The sequence below is a fragment of the Mya arenaria genome, chromosome 10 (genome assembly GCF_026914265.1).
Source record: "Mya arenaria isolate MELC-2E11 chromosome 10, ASM2691426v1".
Taxonomy (NCBI): Eukaryota; Metazoa; Mollusca; class Bivalvia; order Myida; family Myidae; genus Mya; species Mya arenaria.
Window position 1 is genome coordinate 31,304,717 of NC_069131.1, and position 12,818 is coordinate 31,317,534.

The window sequence follows — 12,818 nt, forward strand, 5'->3', positions numbered from 1 at the left end:
CTTGACCAAACATTACCATATTTGGGTTACGTTAAACGGCAAAGAATGATATCTTTTAAAATAAAATGTTCAAACGGATCATTTTAGTTCCTTCGTTGTGATACAGCATTCATGTACATTACGCCTTTTCAAAATGTTGTCTTGTAATATATAAACGTTTCGATTGCAGTGAAGAGGCTGTAACGAAACATTTACAACAGTTCTTTGATGGAGCTGTTCAGTGTATCAAAGACAATGAAGTTGAATATTCACCGGCTGATATAATCGAACTGTGTTTACTCTTCATACAATGCATAGAGGTAACATTACATATAGGATTATGAGATTTTCTAGATAATGTTTAAAACCAAACTTATGTGTGTGAATAATTTTATCTTTTAATTACGTGGTATATATGCATGCAATTGAAAAGAAACATAAAACTTAGACGTTATTCGTTAAATGTTTGTTTTGTTACGTTTATATTGCTGACAAATGTTATACTGCTAACGAGATAATGTAAAGACTTGACACAATCAACCATTTCCAGAAGATACCAGTATATATTACAATATCAGTTATATTTTGTAATGGTCTATTAAAACTTACAGCAAAAAGTAATAAGAACATTTACTTTAGTTACGTCTTATATTACATCAGGCAACATCCTTTGACAACTTCTTACTCGCGAGAGCCCATCTGCTATAATATTGTTTGAAAAATTTACAGCTTACAATAGTTTGCAAACTAAATAAAGAATGAATAAATAAATACACATTTTGTTTTCATAGAATTGTTTACCTTAATGCGGAGTAATATTTTTTTTATCAATATAAATTGAGAACAAGTCTATTAAACAGGTGTTATTTAATATATTTTTCGGGGTGGTTGTATTAAACAGCACTTATTTAAAAACAGCACAATCACTTCTTTTTGACCATGCAATGGTTTCAGGTTAACATATTTTACACCTTATCTCAGTATGCATCTCCTTACAAATTGAAATAATAATTGAAAAACAAGCTTTGCTTGAGATTATTCAACATTGTTCTATGCAATATGGAATAAATATGATTATAGAGTTAGGAAACCGTATTGGGCCATATTTTTTAATAATTTCATGTCATAAGATGCCGTTATTATTAACATATTAACGTAAACAGGGATTCAATCAAATAGAAGAAAAATAGTCACTGTAGGCGTTGTGTTTTAAACATATAAACTATTTATTTTACAGGATTCGCTCATGCAAAAAGCCTACATGGAGAAAAACAAATGTGAATATGCAGCTGAAATTCTGAATAGCGCTAGAAAGTGTATAAGCAGCGATGAATTGAACGTGGACATGATATACAGCATTGCCAAAGCTAGAACAGGATTGCGTATTGTTGCTGATTACATGAATAGGATAGTGAAAAACGGCACTAACCCATCAGTTGTTCCGCAATCCGAACAAGTTATGTTTGATACGGCAAGATATTTGTGTAAAGAACAAAAGTCAGGGCATGCAAGGTCAGTGTTTCATAAGAGTTTCACGCTTGACATACAAAGTGTCGCTGATTCAGAAATATCCTACATCTAATTTCAACGGTATTTTTGTTATAATACGCGTAACTTAGCTACAAGCGCAAGTATAAGTACGTAGCCCTAATGTTTACTTACAATCCTAACTTATTCAATTGAAATAAATAATATTAGAGTTGAAGAGATTAAGGTTTTTAAAAAAAATGGCTATTATTTGTTAAATATGTTGTCAGATGCTTCACTTTACAGTCTATTTATATATTGTAATTACAGTCAGTTTCTTGTCAAGAATCTGTGCCGAACATACGGGCTTGACATATATATGTCGATATGCGGCTCCAAGGCAAAGTTTTTGAAATGGATTAAGATTCACAAGGAAAAGGTACGTACATCTTATGATAAAATTATCGACATGAATCTGAGTGATTAATGGTAGACTCTAGTTAAGAAGAGTTATTGCCTGCCGGTCAGAGAATGTCGTCATGGTTTGCCTCATCTAAGTGACTCTTCATGATCGTTTATGCATCACAAACAATGCAGTATAAGTTCTTCAATATTATAAAGGTATTGTCAAAAGCATAACAACAACACTATTATCGAAAAAAATGTTTTGGTTCATTAAAATGCATTGAAAACAAGATGGTCGTTTTATGTCACACCGATAAGACGCTAAGAAACAATTATTTTGATAGCATGTTCACTTTAATGCCATGAACGCATAAGTGGATTAAACCCTTTTCCAAAAGCTCAACCTCACACCAATCCCAATATATAGATGCAAGAAATAGGCGACATGTAAGCCGTTATGTGTAAAGAACACGGTACGTTTGCAAATACATTGTATTTCCACTTAAATACAGACAGTCAGCTTACACAATTATTCCTATTTTATATGTTTTAACTTTTAACAATGCCTTTGTTGAACACTGACATATTGCTTCATTCAGCTCTACCGATTGTTTCAGAAAATGTCGTCAGTGGACCGCTTTGTTGTTTGTGGAAAGGAGTATAAAGATATTCGAAAATGTATCTTAAGCTTCCTGCACGGCGAGAGATGTCTTGAAGAGATATGGCGTGACATCATGGTAAACATTATTAGATTTTTATTTAGCTTTATGGAAAATGCTCTACTTTTGCCAAATATTTTATTCAAAAGATCACGTGTTGACGTCATATAGGCTGTGCTTAAGCAATAGATGGACGAAGGACTGTTTGTGTAATACAAACAAGATATAGGGATGTCATTATATAATAATTCATTCTATTTTAATGTTATTTCAAGACTTGAAAATTTGAGCTGATATTTCAAATAAATTAGCATTGATATTAAACTTATCTAAATATTGTTTTCAAAGAAGACAACTGTTCCACGCTTAGCTAATAAATTAGGTTAGAACACTCAGTATACCCTTTTAAAAGTTAGCTATATCAATCAATTATCAACGCATGTAAAGTTATTGTTAGTAAAGGTGGAAACAAGTCAATCTTTCAGTAGAATTCACACATACATCCGTATTGACATGCGACTGTCATTCAAGTAAATGAGTCTGTCATGAGTCAAGTTAGTCTGTTTGAGACAATTATTTTGTTGTTTTTTAATTCATTGAAATGCTAAACGAAAAGGCATATTTTGTGTTGTTTTTTTGTAAAAATAAATCAGTAAATCTGACTAATTAGGGTATAGCTGATTATCCAAAATGGTTCTATTGTTCTGTTTGTGTTACTAATAGTTCAATGTTGCAAGCAAACGTACAAATAAAAAGTAAAAAAAGAGTAAACGTACGATTGCAACAAGTTTTAAACATAACAAGGAATTTGGATATTTACGTTTTATTTTATTTACGTTTTAGGAAATAACGTCAATGTCGAACATGCGAGATTTGCTCGTTCAACTGTCCATATACAGAGAAGTTACGGGTGTCTGCGTTGAATATCCTGCTAAAGAGGTAATATCATGAAGTAAAAATCTTATGAAGGGTTTTGATCTTAATTTGTGTTACATGTGATTCTCATATTTGAAATAAAGCTAGCATTCACGACACATGGTGGGTTTTGTTTTAAAATTCAATATTCGAAGCAATGGGGCAATAATCAAATTGGCGTATTTCAATACATTTTTACGTTTCCCTCAAAAGTGATATATATGTATACATGAACGTGTCGGTAGGTCGATTCATCCGTTCGTTGGCCTATCGGTCGATCGGAAGAACAAGTATTGCTCGCATAATTACTTGAGAACTATTGGATCTGTAACCATGAATCTAGAGTGGTAGCTTTCCCTTGACCCAGTATCCCACCCTATGTTTCAGGAATCAGTAGTTAAAATGTTAAAGTAAGTGTTAAGGTCACGATCTATAGTCTTATGAGCGATAAGTCTGCACACAATTCATCAACGTTTATGGAATTTTCATAGAATAGTGTAGTGTGTGACCCCATTTACGTTTAAGGTCGTAGCCAGCATTTATTTGTAAGTTGTTGTTGGCCATACTTGTTTAATTGTTTTGGGTGTAAGTAAGTCAAAGTCTTCGATGACACATACTGTATAAGTAAAATCCTTGTATTTTCAGTATATACGAGATAAAATTATGTTTTACAATGAAACATTGTGTATATGTTGAGCGTCACTGGTAGATCAACCAGTTTGGATCTTGAATCAATAAGATATACGACTTGGTCTTCAATTGTTTGACACCTTTCTTCAATGATTTTAAATTTCTACAAGCATTTATTAAAGAACACACACATTTATTCCATCTTGCAAATGCTTCTGATAAAGCGGCAATTGTTTTAAGTTCATTATCGTTGCAACCTATGTATGCCTTTGGGCTGTCTTTGAGTCAAAGGATAAAAAATTAATAATTGATAATCAATCAAATATAATTATTTCAGCGAACACAACAGCTGACAACTTTCATTGAAAAGGATTATACTTCAAAAGTGAAGGTAAATTTCAAAGTGTTTGTTCTAAGGTTCGGCGACATTGAATTGAGGCATAGACTCAGATGTCTTGATGTAGATATCATATTCAGTCATATATACGATATATGTGTGGAGATATCTTACACACTTTTATATGCCGACAATCACTATTGTTAACAATAAATAGAAAAAAATCGATATATTGCATAACAGTAATAATTACCCTTCTTAACACGTCCGTTGAAATCAATTTTGAGCTATTTCTGAATACTTTTTAGCGTAGTTAGATTTTATCAAAACTGTTGAAACTTTAGGAACTCCCATTTTGAAAGTATCAGTACTTATAGCATAATATATAATCGAAGACAGCATTGTACACGCATTCTTTCAGATATTCTCAAATATGAAGCTAACTTAACATTGCACGACTAATCATTACACTAGATGGACAATGGCGGATCATCAAAACAGCTTTGATACTAATATCAGTATATGAATAATTATGAAACCTTTCCATAATATGTTTGTTTAGGAAAGTACCGTGAAGTTGCTGAGGAATGAAATACAGCCACTTATTCTGCGCAGCAGGGCAGAGGACAGTGTCAGAGCCAAAGATCTAAAATGTCTGATCATACATTTTTTGCAAAGTCTAGAGAATGTTCAATGGGAAGGGACCTTCGTGTTCACATTCGTTTTACTCTTAAATGGAGAAAGCAATATACAGGTATAATTTATTAGGATATACATTTTGAGCCTGGTATATTCGTTGTTAATGTTTTATGTCCTTGATAGTATCACTTATATTCCTTTTACTGTGTATAATCTAGTACTGTTGTCCTTTGTAAGTTGTAAAGAGAATATTGCCGTTGAATGGCTCGAATTTATTTCCTCTTTAATAAGGAATGGATAACTTTGCAAGTACAAACTCTGCACCCTCCGGTAACAAGTTTGTTTACAACATACTTTTCAGTCATGTTTAGATATACAAATGATAAATATTCATGTAAAGTATTTTTGGCTAAAATCAAATTTATTACTTCTTTTATTTCTGTTAAGACGCTAGAAAAATGAAATTCATTATAACTCAAAAGAAACAAATATTTGCGCATTCTATGAACTTTTATTTTCACTCAAACATCACGGATCAAATGCTTCTTCATAACCAGAAACTTAAAAATGAGAAAGTCCCTATATTATAGTGTAACTATTATTTTTTAAGCAATACAGATGGACCGTATAAACGCCAATTATCGGTGTGAAAAACAATTATGTTTTGATTGTGAACATGATGAAAGAAGATATTACGCGATAAATAATACCATGTATTGTCACAGGAAATGTTCCTGCCGACGATGCCACAAGATGACAGAGAAGACGTCAAACAGGCAATACAAGCCCTAGAAAATGAATATGAAAACACAACACTGTATTGTACGTACACAAATGAAGCCCGTGAATTAATATTTATATTTTTAGTAAATGCCAGTAACATGGCAAACAATAAATGCCAAAACAGTTTTTAATAAGAATTTTTATGTTATCTTTATAAATTGACACAAAATACAGTTCGATCATATTGATATAAAAGATTCAACAGCCATTAAATGAATAGAATCACGAGGTTATGGACTGAGTATCAGTAAGCTAAAAGGACAAATAATATATTGAGATAATCGAAACCCACTTCACGGGTAGCTTAAACTACAAGTACAAGTAGTTTTTTAATCCTTGCATATATTAAACGATAACTATATGATGTCTATTTTGTATTTTACAGGTTGTCCAAACGGTCATCAGTACGCAATCGGAGATGTAAGTATGTTCAGAACGAAGTTATTCAACTAGCCTGCAGCATGTTTTGACATTATAGTTGTGCAAACGGTGTATATTAATCACTTATTATAACACAATTAGGCACAGGGATCTCATACTTAGTACGCAGGTTGGTCATGACTAGCAGAAGAACACTTCTGATTTTGATGTTGATGAGTCACAAATGAAAGTGGTGGTGGTTTCGAGCTGAAAATCTGTGTCCGATCAATAACCGAAGAACGCTCGGACCAAGATACCTTATACTTGGTAGGCATGTTGGTCATGACCAGCACATGGCCCCTTCTGCGCAGCAGAGCAGAGTATGGGATAAGCTAAATAACGTATGCACGCTTGGACCTTGGAACCGCAGACATTTTAGTCTAAAGGAGCACTACCACGGATAATACTTTCTGATAATTGATACCAGGATAATTATTTTGGTTCTTCATTCTTTTTAACATCCTGTTGTATTTCTTTCATACCATTTTTTCTGTTCCAGGATTTCATAAAAAAGTTCTTGACAATTGTTTTACATCATTTCAAGAGTTCACGTGTACAACAATCTCATGAAAAGGATAAAAAACGCGAAATGGCATCCACTTCATCTTGCAATGACTTATTTTTGTCGTTGTCATACTTTGTTCTTTAAAATGCATGGAAAGGTCGTCATGAAAATATGTGTGAGAAACTAAAGGCTATCCGGTCATATAAGTCCTAAAATTAATTGCTACTGTTTAACGATGCATAGCGTGGGTACTTATCGTGTTACTCTGACAGCGCATGTTTAAACTTGCGATTGATACTATAATGACAATGCTTGCCATGGTTACAGTACTCGTCATATTTGATTGAGTGTGCAAGGGGTGCACTAATTTGTTTTCCCTGTACATAAACAACTTTAATGTAAGGATATGTGACTGAGAATTAGCCTGACAAATCTGACATGCCCCCATTCATTCAATGTTTTCATGAAAAGAAAATTAAAATCCAAAATTAAATGTGAATTAGTCAAATTGATTCTCTATCTAGTAAATTGTTCTTATTTTTTCGCTGGAATTTGAAAATATTTCCACCGTATACCTTCTCAATTATGACGTGATTTGTTTGTTAAGTGTAGATATCATTTGTCTTCATTTTTTCGTATATAATTGCTAAAGTAAGTTCTTTGCTTGTTTATTAACATATATATTATTAAAACCAAACAGTTTTGTCTTCGACAAGATTGCCTTTGTATGAGAGTCATAAAACCAGTAACACCAAAGCCCGGAAGGTATTAAATGGTAGAACTCTATAAATAACTTCTGGCTGTTGTGTTTACAGACCAACATAAAAATGCATTGCTATAGTTGACACTTGTATTACAACGAATAAGTCGTAATAGTTGTAACATGTGTTACAAGTATATATTTTGTCTAAAGGGTGCATACGCATTCATTTTGCTAAGAGTAAAACATGAAATGAAAATACAATTTTTATCCTTCGATTGTACATTTATCATATTGTATAATTTTGACAACAAAATACTTTCATATATTGCAGTGCGGACGGCCTTGGACAGTTGATAGGTGCAGAGAATGTGGTGCAGAAATAGGTGGTACAGGACACGTTCCTCTTCCAGGGAATAATGTCGATGACTTGTAAGCTTTTGTTTTGTTCTGCATTCTTGAATTTATATGATTATGTTATCAAATATATACCAAAGTATGTGTTGATGTTTTAATTTGCAGAACGGACCAAACAAAGTCAGGGCATTTACTTGGGCCATGGGAAAGTAGGGGACCACCTGTCCCTGAAAGGAAGCTGACCGTTACAACATTGTCAATTACTCGGATCTTTCTTCATATGGCTCTTTTAGGAGGAGCTGGACGCAACAAAAGGGTATCATTAACCATTTATTTGATAAATTGCGCTTTAAGCAAGTTAGCTCTCATTATCTTGTATAATAAATTAAAGCATGAACACTTTGATAAAATCGCTACTGAATGAAAAATGAGTTCATTTTAATGGATAAGCTGTGTTTTAACCGTCACTGATTCAAATACTTGTATTCACTGTTTCATAAGGTATGTCAAAACATACAATCGCAGAGACCATTGCCGGTAAGGTATCTGATCATGAATATGTGTGTTTGAGTGCCTGGTGACCCCGTACCATTTTGTAATCCTTTGAAAGCATAATGTTGGCAGAAAATGAAAATTTGAAAAAGCGAAAATGAAATTACAACAAAGTCGTAGTCTGAAAGGCCACAAAATATGTCTTTGAGGTTAGATTTGAGTTGAAACATGAAATATACAAACTGTAATATTTATTTGTATGATAACTTTCGGTCATTTATTTTCAATATAAGGAATCAGCAACGAAATACCTTTCAAATGCTACGAACATATATTAAAATGGGGCTGTCCAGGAAATAGATTTTATGCGTCGACTTGCTTAAGTGATATGTTGCCTTTTCTGTATCATATGAAAAAAGGTATATGAAAAGAGAAGACCTATAAAATATTAATAACGTGACTTATTTCTATATGATGCTATTTTTAGACTATATGTGGTATTTTCAAACCGGAAATTGATCCTGAAACTGTCGAGGACTTTTTATGGAAGCACATTCAGAAGGATTTTGATGACTTGCAGCAATCAACAAAGCTTAGTTTTGATGATACCGTGCTTTTGATGCATTCGTTTATCAGTTCAATGGTGAACAACAAAAGTGTCGGTACGGTTTATTATATGATAATTGTCATTGGTTTCTAAGTAATTGGAAATGTAATGATATAAATTGGTTTGCATGATTCTTGACCTCGAGTTAATTCATACCTATTTCTTCTGTTGTTACACGCTTTTAAGGTGGGCATATTAAAGTTTCCTTGTGTATTCATCCGTCCTTTTGTTTATCGAAACATGTGGCGCGCGCATCTTACACAAACTGATAACACTTTTTATGACTGTTAAGCGCTTGTGCACTTCTTTTTTGTGTTAATCCCACCAAATAATTGTAGAGTAAGACCCAATTACTTTGTCAAAAAGAACATAAATAACTGTGTCACACATATATCATTAAGTATAAGTCTTTACAATTACCGAAATGTTAACCAGTAACTTAAGTTGTGCGCGTGGTGTTTTCTTTGTTGCTGCATCCACTAAGTACCTTTGAGCCTGCTGAACTCGTTCATATCTCCAAAGTTATATCATCCGTAGTCAAAAAACTGTGCAGGGTTGTTTACTAATATTTCAAATTGTTTACATGGGGTTGTATGAGATGCTTCTCCCACAAACGTCATGGCTCTTAACAATATTGACACGTGCCTTTCCTACTCACGCGCGACATTGGGACAATCATGGCATGGATACATTTATAGTTGTTATGTGTGTCAAAAGGCTTAAATAATAGGCAGATCTTGTAACATAAACAATTATGATAGACGAATAAATTTGAAAGGTAAGGTGTTGGCAAACCTTTCTAAGATCAGTCGGTTCGAGTTCATTATTCGATATACTATTGTATATTTTCAAATAAGATATCGATTCTAAATTCAAACATATGATATATACATTAACAAAATGAATCTATGTTAAACTAAGCGAACTTGTTCTGAATTCGTGCTGTTTCCATGATATTGATACTTATCCTGAAACGATATGTAAAAAAAAGTACTATAGTCGATAAAGCGAGCGTGTTTCCAATTTGATTGGAATTCCTGCTTCACCAAGATATTTATACCTATACTGAAAACTTACTTCCTTTGTTGGTTTTTACATTATTTGTTCCTTTCTTTTTGTGCTAAAGTAGATGAAGTGTGAACAATTCATCCACCCTGGTTCAATAATGCAATCGGAAAGTCTTACAAGGAAGACGAGCGTACCAACACATATTGGCTTACATTAAATCAACGCAATAACTTGCTTCAGGGCTTGTTTAACATGCCAAGACAGATCGATCCGAAAAACTTGCCAAAAAACTTTACAAAAGCGAAGCCACTCTTCTTCTTTAAAATTTTGGAAAATCCTTAAACCCTTTTTCTTCATGAAACACAAACTCACCTTGTAACATGTTTCACTCCCTGACATCACCATACCTGTCCTATATTACTCCATTACGTGGACCACATTCTACGTTTTTTTGCGGTTGATTTTATAAGAAAGTTTTCACCACTAACACATACTCCGCTAAATTTGAAATGTCTAGAAATATCGTCGAACACAGAACAGTAAAGTTTATTTTCACTAATTTGACAAAAATGTAAATGGGTGATGTTGGTTAAGAGCTTTCGATTTTTTAATATTTCAGAATCTGCAGCGTTTGCACCCAACAGGGCACTACTAACGAACAAGAATGATCGACAGGCGTGGGAAGTACTTTTCACGAGAGTAGCTTTAGATGACACCTTAAAGGTTACAGACTTTTGAACACAACATGCAAATAGCCCACCTTTGAAACGAATAATTTGATATCATCATTTTTGAAACATTAATTAAAACAACAGTTCAATACTTAGGGTGTATTAAAGTGTGAATGTAATGACTGGGAAATAGTTTCATAATTTTCAAACGTCCTAAAGATCGCCAAACCAAATCAATGCGACGATAGATCCTTGCAAAAATAATGAAATATACTGTATATAAACGACATATACAGAGCTGTTATTAATACATAATAACGTCTGTGGCTCGTTGTCATAGCATAACATCTAAATTAAACGAAGCGTGGCCAAACGTGTTTGTATTTAAAGACAATGTTATCATTATTCAGAATGTGAACGAGATCCTCGGAAATTTAAACAAAGAAGTTGCAGCTGATGGTATATGTTTATTGTTTCTCAGTTCATTTATTGTAATAATTGTCGTTACTGCGTTAATTAATCTTAGTTTTGCATACCTTAGTAATGCCCTGGTGAAATGTTGAAGCTTTTGTTCCAATTTGATATCAAAGGCAAGCATAATTGTATAAACATCTATTATAAAATGTACTTAAAGTATAAAACAACCATATATTGCAGATCCATTTCACTGCATCATTCACGACATTGATAGGACGAAGGGAACGGACGAGCCGACTAAAATTGCTGAAACATCTAAAACATGGCGCTACAGAACACCAGTTTCAATAGAACATCTTCAACAAGACCTAGAACAGAAGAAAATCGCAGATAAATTGTCACTGAAGATCTTGAGCGAATTTCTACAAGAGGTCTAAACTTTTTATCATACGTCAAACTGTCAAATAAATGCTTTGTTATTTTATTTAATTATATAGTTATTCCTTTTCAAGATGGCTAACTGAATTATACTTTAAGCCATTGCCTCATCATAAGCATTTGTACTGTCAAAAAATATTAAGAATATTTATCTCACCTGATGATTTGATAACAATAAATTATTCCTTAGCTTTATATTTGAAGTGCAAGGTATACTGTATGTAGTGTGCGTATGCTTCACAAAACTAGCTTTAAATTACCATCGTTGTTATATCATTAATTCCAGGACCATGCACTACAAGCCTTACGATTTGTGCCAAATATAATGAAACTACACCGAATTCTTCTCCAAAAATACAATATGAAACTGGACAGATCGGCAGCAAAACGATGTACAGTACGGAACATGAAAACAGGTTCGATTTCTACTGTTATCGCCTTAAACCATTGTTTATGTTGAGGTTCGTAGGTTAAATTTCATCTCTTTTTTCAAGAGTGTTAACATAATGTAAACTACATTAACGACGATTAACTGATCATACATAACACACATAAAGGCATAACAGGCACTAAACATGACACAATGTCAATAAATGTATTAAAACGTAATATGAAATATAATATATCTTAAAGTATGTACGTTACCGTGCTTAATTCTACTAACTTGATAAGCGATTTCATAATTTGTTCCATGAAGTATTAAGTCGGTCTTAGTACATGCAATCACTGTGGAATGGTATCGTTTTCTGATCTGATGTGATCATTTTATATTTGTAATTAATAAAACCTTATCCTAGATAACCATTCCAACCCATTATGAAACCATACTCCTACAAATAATGTTCAGCATGAATTTTTAAGTATATACTTGTGTTTTCGCAAGTAAATATATTGCCATTTGTTTAGTATGACATTGCTTCTACAATTACTACGTTTAAGTTGAATGAACAGCTTTTTTCTTATAGTGTACTCTTCTTAGCATAGAGCAATGGTGTCTGTTTTATGCCGGTCAAACTCTGATTTACACTATCAGACGTCTAGATTTTATTTTTTCATGGAAACTGCCTTTACATTAGTAATTGTTTATTTCCTGTATGTTTCTTTTACGCTGCAATTGGAATACTAAAGTATAAGTTTTATGCAATAAAACAATTAAAATTGCAGATAAAGTAGCCGGTACAGATACAGAAACACTTCTTAGGGATTTTTCTGATGCATGGGAGATAACCAGGCACTATCTGCAAAAACACGGTACAGTGAAATGCATATTTTCCTATAATTTGTAACCTATTTTTTAATTTTGATAAGGCGTCTTTTGTCAGAGAAAATAATTACATTACGACACTGACAATCTGAGTGACTTGCCATAAACTGTTTCGGCTATCTGAG

The 12,818-nt window shown here is 33.0% G+C and overlaps 1 protein-coding gene across 2 annotated transcripts in view; it reads left to right on the forward strand.

Annotated features, from left to right (window-relative positions):
• Positions 1-12,818, forward strand: part of LOC128206747 (E3 ubiquitin-protein ligase rnf213-alpha-like) — a 93,722-nt gene that overhangs the window by 70,433 nt on the left and 10,471 nt on the right. For both annotated transcript variants that reach the window (XM_052909415.1, XM_052909416.1), the window contains exons 73-89: positions 170-299; positions 1,217-1,491; positions 1,777-1,885; positions 2,469-2,588; positions 3,354-3,449; positions 4,393-4,446; positions 4,955-5,146; positions 5,757-5,853; positions 6,200-6,234; positions 7,774-7,871; positions 7,962-8,112; positions 8,776-8,950; positions 10,523-10,626; positions 10,985-11,033; positions 11,232-11,422; positions 11,716-11,845; positions 12,594-12,680. In XM_052909415.1, coding sequence (XP_052765375.1) covers positions 170-299; positions 1,217-1,491; positions 1,777-1,885; positions 2,469-2,588; positions 3,354-3,449; positions 4,393-4,446; positions 4,955-5,146; positions 5,757-5,853; positions 6,200-6,234; positions 7,774-7,871; positions 7,962-8,112; positions 8,776-8,950; positions 10,523-10,626; positions 10,985-11,033; positions 11,232-11,422; positions 11,716-11,845; positions 12,594-12,680 — 2,093 coding nt within the window. The remainder of the gene's footprint in view (positions 1-169; positions 300-1,216; positions 1,492-1,776; positions 1,886-2,468; positions 2,589-3,353; positions 3,450-4,392; positions 4,447-4,954; positions 5,147-5,756; positions 5,854-6,199; positions 6,235-7,773; positions 7,872-7,961; positions 8,113-8,775; positions 8,951-10,522; positions 10,627-10,984; positions 11,034-11,231; positions 11,423-11,715; positions 11,846-12,593; positions 12,681-12,818) is intronic.